A 24892-nucleotide genomic window follows, 5' to 3' on the forward strand; every position below is an offset into this window, starting at 1 on the left:
TTGGATTTATCCTACTGGCTGTGTGGACTTTTAAAGATGCAACTTTTATACTTAAGGCTTTACTATTGACACTGGGAAATGGCAGACAATTTCAACAATTCCAACATTTGTCATCATTTCCTAGAATGTAATACTCATTGTTGAAAATTGACTATTGCAATCGGAAGACTGGACGAGTTAATAACTAGCAATTGTACGTAACTAATAATATGTTGTTTCATTAATTTTTATAAGCTGTATTCGTTGTGTGTTAGAAAATTAAAAATAATAACATTATATGTATTGTAAGATACATTTATAAGATGATGTATTCTATATAATATAAAATATTTTAAAATATATTTTTATATGCCAGCATCAAACTTCACTGAAAAAATGTCAGGCAAGTCTGTCAAACCCAACGCTTGCCAAATGGTAGTGATGAAGAAAAATCAGGCAAATAATTTCACATGGCAACTTTTCGAGAGAAAAGTATGTGGATGGTTGGGTAATCTTATTTTCACATTCAACATCTCAATTTATGGAATTCCAAAATTATAAGCAAAATATTTCATTTACCGCATGCAACGCATCTGCTACATTTAAAATGTATCACCCTTTATGTTTGACACCCTTGGCGCGATATTTGGCGTATCTGCAATCAACGTTAATGTAAGAGCAAGCTGCTTTGAAAATGTTTTACTGTTTTTCAGATACGACCGAGAATTCGTTGTGAGAGGTTGCTCAAGCGAAGTTTCTCTTCGTGCCAAACACAAGGTGCGAGCGTATCTACCATCTACCATATGCATAAAAACTGAAACGTTAACGTAAAGGCATTTCAAAACATAACGGCTCGCCGGTTCGTCAACAACAGCGTATTATTCCGCTAGCGTGTACAGTGCTGCGCTAGAAGATTGCATACTGATACTACTATCCGAATCAATAGTGAACACAGTTCGATGAATGTTTCGTTTCCAAATCGTATGAGTGTTTGAGTCGACAAATAAGTGAAAACCTTCAACTACTAGAAGCCATAAAAATAAAAAGCTGACTTGTGGAAACGGGCATTACACGGGCAGCTAAGTGAGAAGCAGGCATCGTTAATCGATTGAAAATATCATGAATTGTTGATGATTTTCAACTGATCCTAGAAGATTTGTGAGTGCATGTGTGATGTGTTTGAAAGATAAATGTGAAAAGTGATAAAAGTAAAGTTTACTTGAGTTCATAAAACGTGATTGGAATAAGATAATAGATTGCTAGCAAAAGTGTTTAGTGGAAATAAAACAGCAAACCAAACAAAATGCTTCCAGTTTCCATCAATTTTAGCAAATTCTACAACAGATTATGTTTACTGGTCACAGTCGTTATAACCGGTAAGTGATTTAATAGCAGTTATATTAGTTTATAAGAAATATGGTTACAAAACGCGTGACCTGTTTGTGCTAATCACAAGCAGAAGCTTTATCTTTCGGACAGTCATCTGCAGCACAATACACATTATCATATCAGTTGGGCATATACTCTTTGCGAACGAACGATCACCATACGAGGTGATAAAAATGTCACATCCCCCAGGAATCCGGTTCAAAGCTGTTCCAAGGCCTCCAAGCCACTTGAAAAAAAAGAAAAGCAAAACAGGCCACAGTAAATTGTCAAAAAAGGTTACAGCGAATGGCGTCTGCATACGCGATCCTATCCCTCCTACCTGTTTTATGAAGACTCAAAACATGTGCAAAGCTTTACCTGCTCGTGATACCCGCGCACTTCGGGAAAGGGTGTTAAGTGGTACAAATATCTGCAAACGTTTGCTTCGTGGCATTGTACTGCGTTGTTTGGAATTCATAAATACGTCTGATGCGCAAATAAATTAAAAAAAAATCGACTACAGAAGAAATTTTAACTGAAAAACCTGCTCAATCATGGCTATAGGCGGTTCAGAAAATGTGTTTTATATTTTTAAGACTTACGAAATATTTTGCAATACATTTTTGGTATTATTGACAAAATTTACAAACTAGCCCGACGTATGATTAAAATTCTGAAATTAATGCTGACATTTGAGCATGTTTGTGAATAAAGTGTTGCATTCCGCCATATTGGATTTCAACAATGAGATACTTCTGACTGAAAATTACAATTTTAAACTATATGAAAGATTTTTAAATTTTAATCAAAATGGAAATTATTTTGTGTTTGTCAAATGATGTATCAAATCTGTAAATTTTGCTTCAAGAGCTGTCAAATTTAGAAAACCGCGTATCTCCGAATCCGCATATAAGAGATGCCGAATATCTCGGGGACTACCTGGATATATCTTTGAAAATCAATAAGATTCATTCACAGAAAAACGGAATTGGGAGTGTTTTTGGGACAAAGATATTAATTGAGACAAGAATATGGCTTTGTGTTTCTCCACAGGGGTATGTTTCTGTTTACCATACCATCGAATCCCTGTTTGAATTGAGCTATAATACTTTAGTGAATTTTAAAATATCAGTTCAAACATGTTTTAACCTTCAGCATGAAAATGTAATCCTTCATGAGCTAATCTGATCGCGCCAGCAACAAATTGGCGTTTGTTTACATATTTTTCAAGCTGACATAATCTAGGCTGAATATTTGAGGCTAGTTTTGCGCGTGATTTTGTACGGAGTGTTGACATGATTACAAGCGCCAACTGTCAAACTATACAGCGGCCTAGTATCGTAAAAGCATCCATAAATATATTATATTTTTTGTTTTTGTTTAATAAAACTCTATTTATTTATTACGACTTTTTCTAGACGTTAATCGAAATGTTTCGGATGTACACTGGTGGACATAAAAATAGGAACTTTTTTCTGTGACCGAAAAACATAGTGCTTGTCGGAAATATTTGGTAGCCCTGAAAAGGACTGTTTAAGTGGTTGTTTGGAGGTGGTGTTGCGGTGTTCAACAGAGCGGAAACATATTCTAACGGTCAATGTGTTGACCGTTATTCGCTATCACTTCCTCAAAAAAACACACAACAAATTTTTTTCCTATCTTTTTGTCAACCAGTGTACCAATATGGATCGTTATGAATATGGATTGTTATTTTATTGATCATTTTCGGCTAATTGGAACTATAAGAACTATTTACTCCAATCGGCAGAGAATATACACTCTATCCCCAGTTTGAAGCACAGCGAATTCACTGTAGGCATAGGTAGACATATGGATATATACAGGTATTCATCGGCGATAAATTATTCAATGGCATCTCCCTCCCATTAAATTGAAGCGAAGGATCGTACGATCCGTCATTGTTTCGTCATCACACAGTCATCGCCATAGTCATCGTACGTCATGCGATACAATTGAATTAGGAAAACCTACATCAATCATACTTGAATGTCAACTTATACGACCGTATTGGGGGGTATCCCACGATGCAAACGGTTGGAGTTGAGGTTATTGAGGACTGATAAGAATGTACGCTACGTTTTGCATGAAGGTATCAGCTCAGTCATCTGATCAATCGTACGATGCGGACGCGTCAACGCTCTTCAACAAATGTTTGTAGAGCATTAGTTTAGCCATATAGATTCAAGGGGGACAATGAACTTGAACCATAACCATTATTTAAAAATATGAATAATTTAGAAAAAAATGACATGATAAAAATTGTATAATTGAATCATAATTGAATCGTTTAATAAACACATAGGCTCCATCAAGCCTAGATGGGAGCGATTCCCAAACGGTTATTATCCGGATACCGGGCACTTAATTTATAAAATACCCGTATTACAACGAACATGATCAACATAGAACATTTTGCCAGAGAGAAAACATAAAAATTTAATTAATATGACGAAAAGAGTTAATTATACTGAATAAATTTACAGACAAATAAGTATGTTACATACTAGCGTGTCTACTTAGGTGAGAGCGCTGCAACCAATGGCTGTAACTCGTTTGTTTATTCACAACGAAGCTCATGAATGAATAATATTTCTTTTTCAGCCATCCAGCCCACTTCAATATGCACTGAATCCAGAAGTGGTTGCATGACGAGTTTCAACATTTTTAGATTGTGACAGTTTTTCAAGCACTATGTGTGTGGGTTGACTGTGTCTAAAAATGTGTTATATTTGCATTGCTTTCACAACCCATCACAACGTATGCCAAACAGCACACACTAACAGATGATCATTTATAATTTTGGTCTTTTGGTTAAGCTCCAACCTATTCGGTAGGGTTCACACATATTACGGAAGGTTAAGTCCCTAACATACTACACAATATCGACAGTGCCAAAGTTAGTTGTCTCTAGCTTAATGCAATCATGTCACCGTATCGGGTGCTTGAGGACAGTGCTGGCAACAAATGCGAGTCATTGGCCAATAAAAGACTTAAAGAGAACAGTACAAGAAGAAACCTGCGACCCACCGCAAAACGGAAAGGAATGATCACAATGTTTTGCCGGATTTAACCAACCAACCAATCGCAACCCTCTGAGAATCGTACGATACAGTGACGTCACTGAATGGGGTTCCACCTGTGTCAACAACGAAATACACAAACCCACACATTTATAACGCCATGATGTGGAGCTACGTTGTATTGTACGAGAAATGAAGACATAGGTAAGATACATATGATGCGCAATCGGTTGTAATATGAGCTGATCGGTCTAGCTGCAATTTGCACTCAGTCCCTTTTCCCTTTAAACAGCTTAGTTTATGTTTTATTTTATGTGTGTTATGCGTGACTGCCTCTGTGCGCCCAGACAGCTCAAACATAGGTGTGCAACTTCGCTCGGCAAGGTATCAGCTTTTTTCCACAACGGCATACCGAAGCAGGTATCGGTAAATGGTATGGCAAACCGTTTGTTGTTGGGTTTCAGTACCGTTCGATTAGCAGCGGAACGCGGTCTTGAAAAAGGCAAGTTGTGTACTTTTGAAGTGGACGCTACTTACCACCAAACAAAGCACAGTGGAAATTCTTAAGTAAAATGAAAGCTTTATTTTTCAAATTCAATAAAAATATTAAATCAAACTTTTACATAACAGTACTACAAATTATACTCCAAATAATAAAAAAACTTTTTAAATTTTCATTTCATTCAAAATTTAATTAAAAAGGTCTCAATCCTCTACCACTGTGCAAAACACTGCGAATTCGAAAAATATTGCACCACAAACAGTAACATAGCTTTCGATTGTCCATTGGAATTCATTCAATACCAACAGCCAACACTACCACCACGAAATGGTTAAAACTTTTTGGAGCGCCCCACTCGACGCTCACGCTACACGTTGGCCAGGTAAGCGTGTTCCGTTTTTTAGCCAGTTTACCTTTCATGCCGATCACGATCGCATTGCGCGCTTGGAACGTAACGCCGATACGTTGGTTGGATGCGCAGCGAACCGAGAAGCCGGTGCTGAAGCTTTAGCATCAGCGGGCCAAGGTCGGTCATGATGGCACGCAGGATCGAGATCATTCGTTGATTTTAGTCATTAGATGGTTTAGAAGTCATCGGGAAGTGAGCCAATTCTGGACCCCGTCATTCTATATCTTTGCACGAAAACATGCTAATTTCCATAGAAATTGTGTAAGCAGAGTGCGGCAAAACCATTTCACAGATATAGTCTAACCAGAATACGCTTTATCTATGAGGCAAAGATAAGATAACTGGTGTGGTCCGACATCCCAGTTGGAGTGAAAAGGCCACATTCATGGTCAGGTAGTTGAACGAAACAAGTTTCGATGGTGATCACTATATTCTTCTCGAAAAAAGTCATCGACCGGAACGTGTATGGTCAAGGAAGCAAGACAATTCAAGATCGCCACATATTATACTCGTACAAGTTCATGATGATCGTGTTGTTCGTTAAAAAATGCGTATTAAAAAAAAATCATGAGAGCCAGCTCCAATTCATCAACACGTGGCTTTTGTTTGCATGATTGATTTGTTATGATCGTACATAGTGTAACCATTGCGATCAAACTTGTTACGTTCCTCACACTGGTACGAGGTGGGTCACTTCGTACAAGGGCTTGTTGCCTTGGTCACGTGTAAGTGATGCTGTGTTTCACACAGTACAAGAGGGTAATTAAATTCGTTGAATCCTATCAATGACTTGTAATTATCTGCTCAAGTGTCTACACTCGAATAACTTTAATATGCTAATGTAGATCATTGTCAAACAGGCAAAGGCCCCTTATGTCGCCATCTCAACCAATAAGGCGCATTATATTATCACACGCTAATGCTATCACAAGCTACGTTTGAATGTAATAGGAAAAAATCTTTTGCATATCATAATAATCAATGTTTTGTTCAACCACAAGCTCGGCTCGGGCGTATCCAAACAAAACAAAATCTATTTTTTCCCAACATTCAGTGGTAAAAAAAGCGCCAAAAAGGCAAGACAGTGCTAGTAAACAAACATTCCCAACACTTTTTACATAATACGCATTGTTTGACGGATCTACAATCACTTCCTTCTTCACTTGGGTTTCGTTTCACGTGTTGGATATTTTGCTTCGTAGCTGATTTTACTGTTCACTGTGCAAAAACGTAGTATGATGCGCACCCAGTGTGCTTTCAAGAGTGATTGTAACTGAAAATAACCTTCCAACTGCCAACGGACAGCATCACCTTCCCGTGCATAAACACTCTGACACTCGACGAGTTTGCTGCGACTGCAAAATAGAACCGCGACAGTGTCCCGGGTGGCGTGATATGCGCAAACGCTGCCACATCTTGAATGAAGGAGGGTAATTTAAAAAAAGTTTTTTTCATACTTCTGGTCCTCAATGAGACATGAGACACGCATGTTTTTGTTCTTAAAATCGGCTTCCAATAATTATTTTCTGTGTGTATGTGATTTTTTTTAAACTGCTATGCCAATAAAATCAGAATAAACAGAAAAAGGTGAATAATTTGTATGAGTCTATACAACTTGATGAACAAAAACTTGCTGAGAACTGACGTCAATACAATGTGTACTGGTCGTTTTCCTGATTATCTATCAATATCGAAACTTTTTATTCATCATCATGGTCACAGTGATTCTCAAAGGAACTAACACATAAATTTGTTTAATTTTCCAAAACCGAGCTGCAAATTGTAGATCCATCGACAATCATATATTTGTGATAAGTTGTAGTTTACAGTAACCTTGTTACATTTTTGATAGTTAGTGTAACACATTCACTTTTACAATCGTATTTCAGCAGTCGTTGGCAGATTTCATATAGATTCTTCAATAGATGCAATACATTTTCTCCACCCGGAAAAAGATCTCAGTCAGATCATTGGCCGCAAAAAAGTAACAATTGCGACGTCAATCACTCCAATTAAGCTTAATTGAATTAATTTACCATGTCCATATTCTCGAAACACGAAGTGGTCCAATGATTCAAGATGAACTGCGTCGTACACGTAAAGTTTCTAGAACTACTCGTAGTTATACGAGTGCGTAAAGCAGGTCAATGTGTTGGCATTGACCTGCTAAAATAAACTGTAACTATTAAATTCCCCATTGGTTTACGCCACGTTCCAGGCCCTTATTTTGGAGAGGGCTTGTCTCTCCCAGGCATATTATTTGGAGAGCGGTGTGACGATCCTCCCCGTGGTTCCGTTGGGCTTTAAGTTCTCCATTAATACTGTGAGAGCGCATTTACGTCAATGGCCACTTCAGCACATGGAAGAGCCTAGTACGAAAGAAGGTACTCAAAACAAAATTGACCAAAAAATGAGTGAGTACGTATGTACACCCTCACGCCCAGAAGAGGGGAATTCCCACTGGTCCTTACCAGCCCTTCCCAGACCTTGGAGCACCCAAGAATTTGACGTTACGTCAATGAAATTTGTGAGATCATTTTTCTTTCCACTTGAAGCCAGTTTAATCCGGTACACCCCAGACGGACGATCGCGGACGTGTCAGGTGTGTTGCGTAGAGCGCCAGTCACTTTACCTCCTCAGCACGTGGAATTTTTTTACACGTATATGTATTTGTGCAATGGTCTGGCGAGCCCCCAAAGCGTCCGATTGGTTGAGGCTCCATCGTACGATGTATCGCACGTTCGAAACATGACGTATACCTACTTCTCGCGAAATGTTCTTCTTTTTACAACTTTTTACGATGCGGCATGCCGCGTGTGCATCGTGCATGGCAAAGTCATATGGCGGAAGAGCGTGAAGAAATGCAATCAGGGTTGGAGAAGAGGCGATGCTTTAATTAGATACGAGCGTCGTACGAATTTGTGTTCAGTTGAAGGTAGCTGCACATTGCAGACGGACGATCTTACGAGCGATCGGTACGAAGCAATCGGTTGGAATTCGTTGGAATACACGTTCGTGTTTCTCGGTCAAAATGTTCGTAGCGTGTGTTGCAGATGTATCATCAGTCGTGTACAACCCGGCACACCACAAGCCAGGCATGTCACACAAAATTTGGTGTCTGTCAGATAGATATCTAGTGTATATCTGTGTCGATTGTACGGTCTATTGCTGAATGTACGCAATACTTGAGAATCGTAGATACAAGTGTTTCAAATTTGATAGTCCATAAGTATAATACATATATCCCACAAAAATCAACTAACGTTATAGTTATTTAAATAGTTAATTTGGGTTTGGCCATAAATTCCGTAACACAAAAATTTGTTTTGAATAATTCCTTAGTGCTTAGCATGTTGATTCATGAGCCACAGTTTCAATCACAATCCTTATTCCTACCATTTATACATATAGAAATATCATTGTGCTTAAAAACAGTTTTTGAATTAAATGCAGATTAATTATTGTCTAGGATTCCACGACGATTCAGCATATTCTATAATAGATTTTATTTTTTAGGTTGTTACATGTTGCATATTGAAATGAATACTACGTAGCAATACGGCCTTTTTGAACCATTCCTCCTGAATAAAAAAAGAATACTACGCATACATCAAAAGTATTTTATTTAAATCATGTTCTGACGGGTTTAGAATCTTGTGGTCGCATTTCAGTGAAAATTATATGAAGTAATGCATTTTATACCATTTAATTAACATGTTCAAATCAATTCAATTTAACCATAAAGACATGACAAAACAGTAACTTTAAAAAATGCAATATTTGGCTTTGGCAGAATCTCAATACATATCTCCTTTTATGAAATTTAATTAATACTAAAATATCTAGCCATGTCAGCTTACATAGCTAAATACTAAGTTTCTCAAAATTATCTACCTCACAAAAAAAATACATGTCTGAATATAAGTAAAAGTTGATAGTTTGAGTTGTTAGCTTTCACAGTATTGAAGTACAAAAATGTCCCTTCTTCATTTCTATTCACATTTTGCAATTTACAAACTCCCGGAAGTTTAGCAAGAGCATCTCTGCGGGCAAGGCACTTTTTTATTCCTTATCGATAAAATATGAGTGAGTGACCTGACAATATATCTTCTCCCCTATCAAAAAGCTGATAACTGGGAAACGAGAACCCCTATCACATGGTTGAACCGGTTTGTTTCAGTTTCTACGGCAAATCGAAACAACATTTTACCATTATAATCCTTTGAGATAGATATGTCACGCTAATCCGTTGATTTCATACGCTTAATTAGCCAACTTGGCTTATTTGTGGTTTATCTTACAGCAATAAAAAAGCCATCGACGGTTTTGCTTTGTTTTGGTTTTGATTGAATTCCTACGGGAGCGTGCTAGGTACTCTCACTCCTTTGAAGTGTGCTTAGTTTGAGGTTTGAAACAGGAACATCTTGTCTGTACGCTAGCGAGAACCACCTGAGATAAAATTAGAGCACGCCCAGTAAACCGGCTCTGTCTTGCTGCTCATCTAGGAACCTTCCGAGAGTATAACCATGAAGACGCTATTTTTAAACCGAATTGAGATTGGTTATAAAAACTGTTTACGGTAAATGTTGCTACTTGAATTTTAAAACAACGAATAGAAAGGAAAATGATTTGCGATGACATGCTTTTGACATCGTCACATGAGAGACTACTGTCGTGGCAAGTCGTCGGATCGATGGCGTAGGTTAGGCTTGTATAATTTTCAAACCAATCCAGAGCACGTTGATCTTGTCGGTAAACACCATGACTACGTCGTGAAACAGGACAAAGTACGAATTTGTGAGCCACAGTTTACGTCACGAGCGCGTAGTATTCTGCGCATTATTTGAATTTTTTGCATCTTGCGGCACGTCTAATGCCATCAATTGTTTGGCATATTCTCTTCAAATTTATCTGTTTATTGCCATGGCAGACGTCAAATGCAGTTGAATTGTCTACGAATAAAAATAGCAAATCAGTCCATGATAAATACTTTTTTTACTTGTCGTAGAAGATTGAAACATTCTTCATTGAAGATTAGAACAAGTTATTTAACCGTCCTTCCGATACATTAAACGATCTTTACTATTTATACTCGTTTTTTTTATACGAACAGAAGCTACCAGCATTGCACGTGCGCTGTCGCGGTATTTATAGCCTTTGAAGATAGCGAATCATTAGGCGCGGCCTATTTTTTAATTGTGCATGACAAGCACCTAGATTTGATACATTGTGTGGATGCAAAGAAATTAATTTTACGTTTCATTAAGTTCGGTATAACTTCAAGCAATCTTATAGTGTACAGGTTAGACATAAGCTTGATGAACATACATAAGCTTGATGGACAATAACAAAGAGCAGCTATATAAAACAACTTACGCTGTAAAAAATATATTTTAATGGGAATATTGTACAATATAGAATCCTTGCCAGTTTAAAATCAACTTTAAGAGGAATATAATTTAGCAGTTTAATATTCACTCAAATTTTGCTGTGCTTCACAGCTGACAGTAAATGCCATGTATGCAATGAATATCTTTAAATTAAATTACAAACCCATCATAAGAAATGTTCTCGTATAGCAATGGACATCTGTTAACCGATGGAGAGTTTATTTATAGCCATCTATATTAAATATAGCTTTCTTCTTTCAACATAGTTTTTCATCAATGGAATTACGAACAAGCACACAGACAAGCTTCATTTCATTGTTTCCGCGATGGGTGCAGAACAATGAATAATGAGAAGCAATATTGTTCCATTCCTTTTTCATGCTTAAGAGCTAGTATGAGTGCAAGTGCACCTTGCATGTCGAAAGGCTCGTACCAACGTTTGAAATGATGAGAAGTATCGTGTAAAATTATCAATCTACTCCATTCAATTAACTCAGCATGGATGTAAGGATGTTGATGCTTTTTAACTGACCGCGTGGCGTTCTATTTCCTACCTACCGAGTACCTTGTGTAATGGGAATTATTTATAGCCTTCGTCCGAATAACGCTCTTCATTGAGATACATCTTCAGCCTGTTACGTACACCGTTTAGCTTCCATTTAAGCTACTTGGTGGAAAATCGGAAATAGATTAGGGAATTATACATATCGTAAAGATAATTAATGCACATAAACCCCAGCTCCGATCGTAAGCTGGCCAGCGAGCCACACGTTTACACCATAATTCTCACCGGTGAAGAAAAGTGAAAACCTCTACATAGCTACGTAACAGGTGTCAACAAGTGGGAAAACAGCACCTTACACGTGTGTTTACTTCGTGTGCGATTATAATGGGCGTTGGGTGCGCTTGGCAATGCTAAGCGTTTCAATATGGTACAATCGGCACGGCAGCAGTGCCACCTTCCGCTGGCAGATGTGCCTGTGGCGATTTTGGTGCTAGCTAATGACAATTAGATTGAAATTACTACAAATTAATCGCATGCTTGAATTGTTCGCGTGTCGGAAATGGAATGTTGCTGCGGACTGGAAATAATCCCACAACAGCGTACATTCGTGTACACTTTGGTCGACATTCGGTCCTGTTTGAATGCTGGGGTGAGGTATGATTAAGCTACGATTGAAGTGACCATTCAGTGGTAGCTAGATTCTGTGCTGGGTGTCGGAGGGAGGGATAGAAATTGCGAATAGAAAGGACATGCGGTAAAATACCAGGCGTCTCCATGTGATGGACCAATGGTCGCGGTGTATGGCTGAGTTGAGGAAGAAATTCTTGGGATGTTTGAATAGCTGCACATAAAATACGTATTGATCTATTATATTAAAGTTGTTTAGTGGAATACTTAAGTTAACTTAATATTAATTTAATAAGAGTCAGTACCATGTTAACTGAAATTGTTTTATTTATGGAATTTATTATGCCTAACTTGAATGAAGTTAAAAAAGTTTAGGAATTGAATGAAATTATTTATTTACTTTAAAAACAAGCAATATTGTTCATTTTTCATGGAAACCACCACTCCATAATAGGATTGCTTTAGTATACATAGAGGTGCTTGCTTTTTTCATACGATATACGTCCTGCTGCGTAAACGTGAAAGCGGGAAACGAGCATTCTATTCAACAATGCGCGTTGGCAAGGATTAAAAATTAGCGAGAATCATTTGTAAAACAAACAATGGTGCACACAAAACATTAAAAATTAGCAGCTTATTTAAGGCTTTTCTCTACTTTCCCGCCACAGATTATTATCTGCAATGCAATCAGAACCTAAACCGTTGTGGGGCAGTTAAAATTGTGTCTAAGGCAACAGAGGGCTAGAGAAGAGGGGAGATGAAGATGAACAACTGAAACCAGAATCTAGGCTGTGACATAAACCCCCAAAAGCGGCCATTCTCGTTGCAATTTGCTCCTCAACGACACCTTGACGGTCCGAATCCGACCGGCTCGCTTTACTTCGGACTGGCCCACCGTTTCACATGATGTGGCAAATTAATAATTTATGCATTAAGTTTACATCCTGCACCTGCAGCAAACGGGTACGGGTAGAACCATTGCGCTACTGTGGCAGCAGCCCTATCACCTATACAGGAGAATGGCCAGCCACTGTGCTGTGCGAAAATAGAACGACAAAGGATAATCCATCCAGACCAGTGAAAGAAGAGTTGCGAAAGAAATGGCAGAAAAGTGGCCGTGCTGAGTAGAGGGCAACCTGCCGGTGAGTTCGCTCGGTCGACATGTACATCCGTCTGCCGGTGTAGTGAGCCACATGTGTTTCCGGCTCTGTTTTGCCTCTTCCGGGGTGCCGAGATTCAACCGAAAACCCTGTGCTCGACAGATGATAAAGTTTCTTTCCTTGCTTTGTTAGTAAATTTGATTATTTTTCCACATAAATCCACATGCTTCCGTATGCGGTGAGAGGTAGCACGAATGGGTTGAACAATATTAATTTTAAGCTATAAAGGTACCGTTTTACAAATTACGCTGCTTCATTAAAGGTTAAAGATTAACAAAAAACGGTTATTTATGCACCTCGTTTGAATATTGTGTTTTTTTTTTTTAATTCAAACATCCGGTGCTTCCACCCCAAAAACAAAATGTGGTGATGAATAGCTAATCGACGTGACTGGGCACTAAATGGGAGTTGAGGTGAAAAAAGAGCCGTTTTTTGTTGCAATTGTGCGGCGTTCGTCGCAACTTTGCAAAGTTTCAAAGTAATAGGCTTGTCTGTGTGCCAGACCGCACCGACCGGTTGTCTTCGAGTTTGAAACCAAACAAAAAAAAACGTTGAAGCAAGTGAGAATGAGCACAATGAATACCAAGGATAAACCATAATCACCAAAACGGAAATGGTTTACGCCAGGGCAAAAGCGATTAACATGCAACCGTTCCACTTTTTTGGCTGAACACTGGTTAGACGGAAGGTGAGCCGAGCAGGGTTTGCGCCAATTTTGCGCCGATCCACCGAGCGATCCGGATGAGCGCAGAATGTGAGAAAACATATCCATCCCGTTAGTTGAAAGTCCTTCACACAGGTAGGCCCCAGGAACGGAAGGGACGTCGGGCTAAAGTTTTCTAGTTTGTGTTTAAGCTTTTTTTTATTCTGCCGTCGCACTGTAACGTCCCCACTGCCGGACATGTTTTATGCAAGAAGGAAAAGGACGAATAAAAAAAATGAGAATTTCAAGCTAAAAAAGAACTAGAACCGGTTAGAATTAAAAGCGGAAGGAAATGGGAAAAAAATGAAATGTCGGTATTAAAACGGTCCTGTTCCTTTTACCTTCCTGCCACCACTAAACCAAGCTACACGCTTTGGTTGCAATCTTTCGTTTCATTATCCCTGCACGCGACTGCCACTCACCGCTTGCGCCTAAATGTAGGCCCCACAACGAGGTGTTGTGGTTGAGCGCCGCATCTTCTTTGCGGGCGTGAAGTCGTTTCGCATCGCAAAGGATTAAGTCAAGCTGTATCTGATCCTTGCCAGCACGAAGAGGTAAAGAGATAACGCAATGAAAAAAAGCAGTACACAACAAAAACGCTGGTTACGTTTAAGCGTTATTTCTTTTGCTGATGTTTGGTGTTGTGGAGAGGGCAGGTAAGCGCTTATATCGGAAGGTGTGAAATGGAGTTTTCTCCATCGTATCATAAGTATTGCAAGTCGGAGTTTGCGACCCTAATTAGATTGTGGTGTTGTGGCTCAGAGTTGATTTTTTGTTTTGTTTCGTTAGTGGTTTGTAACTCACCATATAGATCAAATCGCACATTGCAAAGGATTGCAACTGAAGAGGCAATCGTTATTTTTTGCTACTAAATGTGGCTAAGCGTATTATAGGTATTCAAATTCACGCCACTAATGGAAAGCCGACCTCATTCACACCGAAAACGGCAAAACTTTTATTTTCAAGGACAAGCGTAGCCCAAAATGCCGCAGCACGGCATCGGCCACGTTACACCACCATCAGCTGGCAACAGTCGAAAAGGGGAAAGACAAACAAAATCCTGCTGCAGTGTAGGTTAGCTGCACAAGTTTTCACGCAAATTGTGCCTGGAATTCAAATTGCCGTCCACCTGTCCCCAGTCGCTCCGGGGTCCCCTCTTCCAAAATGCTATTTGAAGTGGTTAGAACCATTCCCAGGGTCACCTGTAACAGCGTACTGACCTAGGACGGTGGTTGCTTGTTTAATCGCATCGCACAGGTTGCGTCAGTTCTGACTTTCCTACCTGCTGTGCTTGTTATTATCCGGGATGAACCGGTAATGCTGCCACGGCGAGCCGCACCGACCGAACTGAACAGTTTTGAAGCGAAACGGAAGTAGCAGCAGTATCCTTGCATTTAAATTTATTTAACAGCCACAACCGTTTGTTTGTTTTGCTGTTCGATTGCAAACCGCAATGGTTGGTGTCCGTTTCAGCCGCACAAGCAACACCGCATAATGTGAAGGGTGGAGTGGCAACCGGCAAGCTAGGCGCTCGCTGTGCGCTGCTTTCTGAAAGACTTTTTGGCCACAAAATAAAAATAACATAGCACCAGATTGAAGCATTGAAAAAACAAAAACACGTCCACAAGATCCATCACTGTGTATCACTGAGCCAGAGCAGGGACAAAGAAAATGCACCGGTTGGGATGATACGTTGCGCGTGGTGAGCGATTTGTTTGCGGTGGATGGCAAGCAATTGATTTAAATTCTACTGATGCTATTGTAAAAGTATCCTCCGTCAGGGTGAATTTTGCTAAAGGACCTTTTCAACCGTGATGGAGATTGAAAAGGGGTAAGGAAAATGAGAGGCATCGTGATTTTCTCGATACCGCTCAATACCGGGACGGCGTGTGCAAATGTTTGCCTTGTGTGTTGCTCCACCGGCTAAACAAAGAGTAGTAGTAGAACCAAGCAGGGCCGAGGAACGGGTGCGGACGATGTTTGTGTTTGTGCAACGATGCAAAGGATGAACTTTGTGGTCAGTTGAACTGCGATTGTGGCTGGTCGAAGCAACATATTAAAGCTTTCCCAGCACTGAACACAGCAGGAAAACTGCAGGATGGGACTGGAGGAACTGGTACAAGGCAAATCACGCTCGATCAGTTTGTTGTAATTGTCCCTTGACGATGGTTGCGTGATTTACGATTCAATTGCAAACTCCTGCACTCCTTGGCCCGCTTGCAACACCTCGCAACTTTCTCTCATCATTCGTGCATTAGCACGCTGGCGTTGAATATGCAAAATTATCCAGCGCAAAGCGTGACTATGTCTGCCCTTCAGTGAACAATGATCACCTTCATCCGCCAGTTGAATCAAACGACCAAGGGATAAGGAAAACGTAAAAACCCACACGCGATTGATTCTGCCAGCTTTGGTAATATTTTAAGCGAAATCAAATGAACTGAAGCCGGCACGTTATTCAATGCACGCGTTGCTTCAATGGCTTGTGTATGTATGTGAGTCTGTTTGTGTTTGGTTACTTTGCTAACCAACCCACTGGCCACGAGAGTGGGCGATTATGTTCCAAACAGATGAGCTGATGAGCATGGCATACACTAATGACCTCGGTACAGGTTTTCGAAACGGTCCCCTTCCTGCGGTTGGCCGGTGCCAGCGGCATTATATGTGAAATTGTAGTGTCCTTGTTTGTTTGCTTACAGGGAAAAAGTGATAGCAATGATTAGAATTTGTGTTTGGTTTGCACACACCGCGACCACCGGCCCGTGAAACGTAAACACGGTGTTGGGACTGTGTTTGATGTCAGCGTTATGATGGATTAGATTTTTATGAGCTCCTGTTTTGGGGGGAGATTTTATATATTTTTTAGCAAATGCAAGATGAAACTGTATTGCAGCTGTAGCGCTATTACGATGTGTCGAAAATGCTTTTTCTTCAGATTGGAAATTCAATCCAATGAATATGATGTGCCAGAAGGCTATTAGGCTATAATTAGTGTAAAAATTATATACATATTTTTTTGAATTTATTTATAGAATTTTAACCATTAGCCATAAACGAAAAATCTACGTAGATATTAGAAGAAAAAATGTCTTGCTTTGTTAGACCTACAATACTTTCGGGATTATCAGTATCCGGCCATCATATTGAAATAAAGTAAATGATTGAAGTAATTATTGATTAATTGATTGATGCATCACTTTGTGAAAATAACTAGTCAGTATTTGTATTTAGTATTTAGTACAGTAAATGCAATAAATTTTATTTCTTTTTTTAAGCAACTTTAGAGTATCTGCAGCAGATATATTCAAAATATGATGTTGCAATCTTGCCATCAAAATGTATTCATTTCTTTTTTTGAATTTACTTCACAGCTGATCGAAATTTCATCTAAATCAATATATTAAAGCAAAGATTAATTTCAAATAACGGCGAGAAATTTTATCATATTATTCGAGGAATAATGTTATGCTTACCCATACAATATAGGCTGCCAACACATATTAGAATTACCATATAGCTGGAAAGCTAACATCCTTGGTACGGTCCGGTTGGGAATCGATTATGTTCGGCCTTGTAGGATCCAACGCATCTTTCCGAATCTAGAACCAAATTTGTGTTTCCTCACTTGTTTTTCCATTTGTCGTAAAAAAGGCCTAGCTGACCGTAACATGTAGTCGGTTTTACTATAGCCGATGCCTTGTTTTGCTACTAGGCTTTTAACTGTCTGCAATTGTATGGATTTCGTAATTGAAAATAGTAATAAACGTAAGCCTCATTTATTCTATTCATATTTATTTAAAATAAGCGGATATTAAATTATTTAATATGAGAAGCAAAATAAATTCAAAGCGTATTCCACTGTCCTTTTTCACCCTTTCTCCCTTTTTTACACCCATAAGCCAATATGGCTTTTTTTTCATTTTTCTACACTACCAGGTAATACTTATGTATGACTGGCATATAAAAACTATAAAAGTGCATGACCATGGAATCGCATCAAGAAAAAAATACCAACGCACACACTTGATAGGTTTCAAAGCTTCAATAAAAGCTTCCAAAAGGATAATCATTGACGTACCCGGTTAGACGTATGGTCCTTCGGTCAAAACATATGTGCGCATCAATGCACGGTTTTATGTGTCCACTTTCAAATAGCGTTGACACGCTATATCAAACGGTTTCAGTAATTAAAATCTCACCACAGCTATTGATACATTAATCCACTTATAACCCGCTCGGTAATTGAAAATCACACAGCAACAAGCCCTTCCAGTTCCCGGTGCGAGTTGCATTTTCCCTCGAAAGAACTTCCCACGCTGGACATGTTTTTCCAACTTTAGACCATCGTTAAGGGCGGCGAGGCGTTGTGATGTGCGCGAGACAGACATTTGCCACGCTTATGTACCTCCCGAAACTGAAAAAGGGCAGCGCAACAACTATGCAGCGGATATGTGAGCGTGTGTGCTGCAAGGGCAGTCCAGAAGTTTGCGCCATTATATTGTATGTGTGGTTGTGCCATCCATATTGCATATTAAATTTCCGCATGATTTTAATTTTACTCCACTGCACAAGTCAAACGACCGCTCATCTTCGTGCAGGGAGGTGCAAAACATCGCGAGGCACAGTAGTGGACAGAAGCTCCCATAATTGCCGCAGATCACTGCTGCTCGGAACACACTTAACAGGGCAGCCCAAGCATGCACCAGCCTGGCAAGGATATGCCATATTGAGGGCACATTTCAACCTGCGATTCGTCGCATTCACAGTTTTCCCAGAGATGTATGTGGTTTTTCGCATTTCGGTGTGAGTGTGTGTGTGCGTTCCCTTTTTTTGGGGGGTTGTATTCCCCGAACAGGTACACTGCTCGACGGGTGCGCCGATATTTCGCCAACAACTTCCCGTGGGGTGCATCCGCCGTGTTTCGTGCTGAATATTCATTAATAATGGTTGCAGTTCATCGCTGCAAAGCGGGCCGTTTTCCATTACTACTTTTCGAAAAAACAACTCCCGGTCCGAATGGAAAGCCGAAAGATCGACGCTCTGGCACCGACCGAAGGACATGGCCCATACGCTACGCCCTGAAGGAAAGGGTATTTTTGGGATGGGGGAAAACAAGCTACCCACCTTCCTAGGACGGACGGCCCAGAGCATAACGCTGCTGCTGATGTACTGGATGCATACGTTGCTGGGGCATTGTTGCGAAAATTTAAATAAATGATAGCAGCATGCTTAAGCCGGACGTACGGGAATGTCAGGGGTTGGAGACAGGGATCTTGATCCCTTGCAAAAGTAACTGCAATGGTAACAGGTTTAAAGATGTGGGAAATGGGGGAAAGACTTTTTTTTTGGGAAATGGGAGATACAAGCAGGGTAAAAAATAATTTACTCCAGTCACAAAAAATATTCCAGTAATCACCAAACGGCGTACAGGCTGCCTAACCGAAACTGAAACCGAAAGCAAAATGTCCACCGTTCATCAGCGACACTCTAAGCGCTGCAGAGTAAGTAAACGAGTACGACCAAGAAAATGTAACCAAATTGAAGCTAAAGGAAACACCCAAAGGATAGCATCTTTTGCACGTGCAAACGAAGCATTCTATCCGCGCTTCTTAGCCTACCACCCTACCTGTTACCTTAACCGCACGCAAATTATAATGCAACACATTATCGGGTCGCAACGATCCGTCCCGGGGTACGTTCGCGTTCGCTTTCCTTCTGGTAATTCCCGCGTGAAGTGTTGCGATTCATTTGCATTTGTTGCGCCATTATTTCCACCGCCGTTGGAAGGTGTGAAGCAACGAAAGATAATCGTAATCCACAATTCTCAGGATTCTTGAGGTGTTGGGGTTGACCGCGCGCACTTAAACGGTGCAGGAACGGGCTGATTGCGGAAGATAAGGGAAAGTGAAAATGGAGATTTAATTGAAAAGCAATGATTGTGGTCGGTTTAAATTAACGCAGTAGGCAACATAAACAGTTGATAATGATCAGCAATGTGGGGGAAGGGTTTGAAAAGGCGATTAAAATTTGGTTTTTATTTGTAGATGTTGTCTATGTGGTTATCATTGCTAAGAGACTGTAGCTTTAATATGTTCTAATGTAAAAGACAACGGCACTCTCATAACTAAACCAGGCTCTTTGATAGTTCATTGCCGAATTGTTCTTTATGCTTTTTATTGGGTGTCTTTAATAAATACTTGATTATAGCACTTTTTAAGTATTTTAGATTATTTGTGTTAGCAAATTAGATTTTTTGATTATATATAAAATATATTAAAAACAATGAAAGGAAAGTATTGTTTCTTTTACTATTCAATACAAATTTTCATTTTTGCACTTTCAACTCATTATCACTCCTACAACAAACTGCAAAAATTTGACCAGAAATATAACCATGAGACTTGTTCAACATCAAATTATGCTGTCCTCGTAAAAATCTATGATAAATTATTCTATATGCTATTTGTCATTGATCCCTTCCACAGTGCTTCTCTTCACGTGCGTCGCATAAACCAAGGAATGCATTTTTCATCTCTGATTCATAAGTTTGAAAGATTTGGTGTAATTTGGGATTTCCCTTTCGCCGGATGCGATCAGATGAACATTAATGATAGAGTATGATCTTTGCTACTCTGATTGCAAGATATTTTTTTTGTTTTGTTATGTGCCACGACCGCATCAACTCGAAGGCGTCAATAAGTTCAGATAAGGCACCATCATTTCAATAGTAAAGAGTTTTCTGCACAAAAAACCCAACCCGTCATGTTGTACAACGCGCGATGCCATAAAATGCAAGAACTTATTCATTTCTTTCCGTTTTTTTTTGCTACGGTTTCCGAGAAATTTTATCCCAACCAAGAGTCGGGAATGAAAGTTTTACAAAACTGTTTTACCCACCCCAACCCATCCTTGGGACAGAAACTTGGATAGCAACATTCATTTCTTTGCTCTCGCCCAACGTCCATCCGTTTATTATATGCGTTCGGTTAAAAACGCCACATTATCGATGCCAAAGTTGCATTTCCAGTGAGAGTGAGGTCGAGAAAAAAGGAACGCGAAATTCTCTATCAAATCGTGGTCAAGCGTAGCAAAGCAGCATAGTTTGTTACCATGTTTTTCCCTTTCCCATTCAACGTTCAAACTAAACTAAAAGGCGGCGTCCAGCACGACCCGATACCGCTACTACCACACATATTCTGGTGGGAAAAATCATTCCCGCTTCGAAAATGAATTTTTAATTTGAAAAACTTTCCAACCCGCACCACCGGCAGCGTTGCAGAGAGACGAGCAAAGTGCCAACCCGAGCAAACGGGTTGGTAGGTGGTTGAGCTGCGTGGAGGAAAGGAAGAATCCTTCCGACGAATTTACACTCTTAGAGCGTTATATTTTGACGTGTATTTTAATTGGTTCGTTCCACTTCTTTCAATTTCTAATTTTCTTTTCTCTTTCTCTTTTCTTTGCTTTCTTTTGCATGGCCACCAACCTGCACCGACTGTGTGCTGATCACCTTCGTGGGCTGATGGTGTCCTGTTTCGTTCATCGCGTAACGTAACGTAACCACACAACGACGGCGGTTTCCTGATAATCGTTGGCACTGACAGTGAGTCTAGCGCGAATACGGGCAGAAAACTGTGGTCAGGAGGAGCTGGCCAAGTGTGCCCGCCCATTCCAAGTGATACAATCGACGACGGATCTGTCCATAGCGACGAAAAAGGAGGATCTGGATAAAATATGCCCGTAAGTTTACGTTCCGGTAATAAATTGTAGTTACGTTTTTTTTTCGTCCATGTCTTTCGTGCCGTGCTTTCTTTCTCTCTATCTCTCCGCAATATTCCGTTAGTTAAATCTTGCCCATTGTTCTGCCCATAAATCATCAAGCCCTTGTGGTGCTGAGGGAGACTTACGTTGGATGTACCGAAGAGCAATTAACACGAAAGTGTCATTGCAGGTTGTTTGAGAGTGTGCTCAGATTTTTCTTAGTTGGAATGTGTTAAAACCAGATGCACGATGCGAGGAGGAAAGTCCGTGCTGTAATCCCAACGAGATTAGTTAGTCTGAGGATGCCTTTTTCGTGCTGGTCCTGTTACCCCTCATACAGATGTACATTATGTATTTATGCGAATCATTCTTTTAGGGGTTTCATAAATTTGATTCTCGTTTACAATTTTACAACCCATGTCGTGGGAAGTACTTGTGTTCGTTCTGCTTCATTAGGCACAAGTACGGTTGGTCACGTAGTACCATCGGGAGACTAAATTTATCAATTGTATCACTCGTACGAAAAATGCTCGCATATTATGGTTGAACTACCCTATTCAATCGAAGATCTTGAGAGAATGATACGAATAATGAGCTTTCGCTAACTGAGAAATCAATAAAATAGCACGTTTGAAAGGTTTTGAATGATGGCATAGACAAATACAATTATATTGTCTTCTCTTACAGGAATTATCAAATTACTTGGAACAAGTATTTATATTTTGTGACAATTTGATTGACACCATTTCAGTGATCTTAACAACGGTCTGCAGTGCATACGAAGCTACACGCGACGCTGTATGACCCTGGAGCAGCGGAACCGCTTCAACAAGCTGTACAACGGTACCCACCAGTTCGTGCGAGACCTCTGCCGGGAGGGTGACTACCAGCGCGAGTTCCTTTCACACGCACCCTGTCTACAGAAGGTGCGACCGGACTACGAAGTGTGCGGGCGGCGATACCATCACACCGTGACACTCATAACGCAACAGTCGCAACAGCACGAGGCCCGCCAACATCAGCACCAGCACGGTCATCAGCACCAGGCGCAGGAACAGACGGCCCTGGAGGAGTCAAGGGAACATCAGCACGAACGGCGCCATCGGAACCATCGCACGGCAAGCCGCACGGATGAGGATGACGTGCGAACGGTGTGCTGTTCCTTTATGGAGTATCTCGACTGTTCGGAATCGGCCGCGAGGAATACGTGCGGCCATGATACGGCAAGTTTCACGCGCGGTTTCTTGGACAAGATGTCGTCGACGTTAATAAAGGTATGTGTGCGTGTGTGTTGAAAGTGTCGATTGTGTCATGGCTGTTCAGCACTAATTGGAATATACCATTTTCTACCACTTTCTCAGATGTACTGCGAAGACTACTATAAATCAAACAAATGTCCATCGATGTACTCATCGTCGTCTAGCAGTAGTTGGAGTCAATTACACAGCGCAACTTTACTGCTAGTTCCCACGATCATCAGTACCATCAGCAGCTGGACGTCTGCGTGGTGGTCGTTTCGATCAGATGCTTCTTTACGGTTACGATAATCTAGGCACGACGCGTTCTATAGTACATTACCGACTAGCTTAATGATTGCTTTCCCCTATGTAGGGGTTGTAGATCGATTAGATATCGTTTATCATAGCTTAATTTATCTTCCGTGGTATTACCGCAATGTTTAGGATAAAACATCCGGTCCGATATCACGCTTTAGCTGTTCTACGATGATAAGTCGTGAAGCATAAATTGTATAGAAATGAATTTTAAATTTAGCCTTCAAAATGACTCATTCCCTATGTACTGATCAACCCCCGCGCTATGCTATGTAATTGGCAAATTAGATTCAATCTGGACCACGGCGCGTTAGGCAATCGTCGTGAATTGTGTTCCATCAACTCATCAAATGTACCACGTTCATCATTGTGGCGATCGTGGTGATGTCGCGATCGTTGTTAGTTTCGACGTTATCTAAGATTCTGCGTCACGCGTACCGAACTCGCAACACCGATGAGTGCAATTAGGGTTAATTTATTTATTAGAAGTCGGTGTTGCGGTTCGTCACTGAGGCAGAAGCGAGAGTACGAACATGTGCCCAGACATTGCACGGACACACGCGCACACTCACACACACGATCTAACACCGGAACGCTAGCTAGTAAAGCCTATTCTTACTGTTAAAAAATAGAAACTGTCGATCAATCCCCATATATTAAAGAGACAACTCAATCGTTCGACTCATGTGATTTTCCGTTTACTATGTATGCCTGATACCGAAGATGTAGATATTCTATTCTAGCAAATGGTTTAAAGTAAAGATCTAGCTAGTACGGTAAATCTCCTTGACAATTATAACATGTTTATCGGTTCATTGCTGAAATCGTAACTGCTGATCAAGGTCAGACGTGAGATGGTAACCTTCGTACCCAAAGGAAACAACGTTGTAAATTGACGAGAGTATCTCAGTGCGTAGTAGTACATCTATAGGATAGACCGTTCAGCTGCGGGATAGTGTCCGGGTTGATTGGAATAACGTCGTTAAAATATGCTAATAACCTTAAGCTTATACAGTAATATTAAAATACAAAATATCAATTCATTCAACCGCCATGTACCGCTAATGTTCTTCTCTTTAATACACCTAAAATCCACATGATGACATTTTAGGAAGAAAAGTTTCTACATTTCATTGATGAAGGTTTGGCGTACTTGTTTAATTACTTACTTCTTTTGCTGATGCTGTCTCAGCCTTCATGGCATCTTGCAACCTCAACTTGGGCCTACCACGCCACCTCTGTCCTTATGCACACTCTAAAAGGACTTTACGAGCTGGGTCGTCCAGTTACATGAATATAACAATGCCAGCCCACCGGAGCCTGGCGTACTTGATACACTGAGGAGTTTAACGGTAAGCAAATTAAGCAGTTGCGGTGGGCACTGTGGATGTTTAGTATAATATGTAGTTGATAGAGTAATAGATATTATAGAGTCCTCTTCCCTTCAGCAATAAAGTATCAGTTCATGCCCGCCCTCTTCTTAGAGCAGTATGTAATAATTCTTGGATGGTCTCTAAGCAGTTCACTCTATGGTATACAATTTTTGAAAATAGTTCATTGAATTGCGCAAGGAAGAAACGAATGAATGAACTGTTTAGACAGGTTTTTGCTGTCTGTCTGCTGAACGATCGAATGAGCGATAACCTCCTTAGCGCTTCATTTTGCAAATTGCTCATCAATATTGAATACAAAAAGGTTAAAAGATATTTCACGGCTGATCAGACGCACTGTATTGAACGGGACAGTTCCGTTTTTATTTTTTGAAAATTTTATGTTTTGTGGTATCCCTAAAAATCCCGAGTTGTTCCGGATTTTGATGTTCCGGGCTAGCTAGAATAAAAATGTCATGCTTTTGTCGGAAATATCTAGAAAATGGCATTAGAGTACATTGAGAGAC

General features: G+C 40.2%; 1 protein-coding gene across 2 annotated transcripts; it reads left to right on the forward strand.

The window, feature by feature from the left end:
* Positions 1-676: 676 nt before the first annotated feature.
* Positions 677-24053, forward strand: LOC120957078 (uncharacterized). 2 transcript variants are annotated; one of them, XM_040379048.2, is made up of 4 exons: positions 677-1355; positions 21286-21421; positions 22194-22716; positions 22804-24053. In XM_040379048.2, exons 1-4 carry the CDS (start codon positions 1283-1285, stop codon positions 22987-22989), a joined length of 918 nt encoding a protein of 305 aa, XP_040234982.1. In that variant the 5' UTR covers positions 677-1282; the 3' UTR covers positions 22990-24053. The 2 variants fall into 2 exon arrangements, with proteins under 2 accessions (XP_040234982.1, XP_040234983.1); XM_040379049.2 differs by lacking the exon at positions 677-1355 and adding an exon at positions 19062-19185.
* The last annotated feature ends 839 nt before the right edge of the window (positions 24054-24892 follow it).

The sequence above is a fragment of the Anopheles coluzzii genome, chromosome 3 (assembly GCF_943734685.1).
Source record: "Anopheles coluzzii chromosome 3, AcolN3, whole genome shotgun sequence".
Lineage (NCBI taxonomy): Eukaryota > Metazoa > Arthropoda > Insecta > Diptera > Culicidae > Anopheles > Anopheles coluzzii.

Bases quoted from the DNA above. Each gene is read 5' to 3' on its own strand.
- LOC120957078 (XM_040379048.2), top strand. From the start codon at position 1,283: ATGCTTCCAGTTTCCATCAATTTTAGCAAATTCTACAACAGATTATGT. The intron at 21,422-22,193 runs GTAAGTTTACGT...ACACCATTTCAG, and splicing joins GATCTGGATAAAATATGCCC to TGATCTTAACAACGGTCTGC. The intron at 22,717-22,803 runs GTATGTGTGCGT...CCACTTTCTCAG, and splicing joins TGTCGTCGACGTTAATAAAG to ATGTACTGCGAAGACTACTA.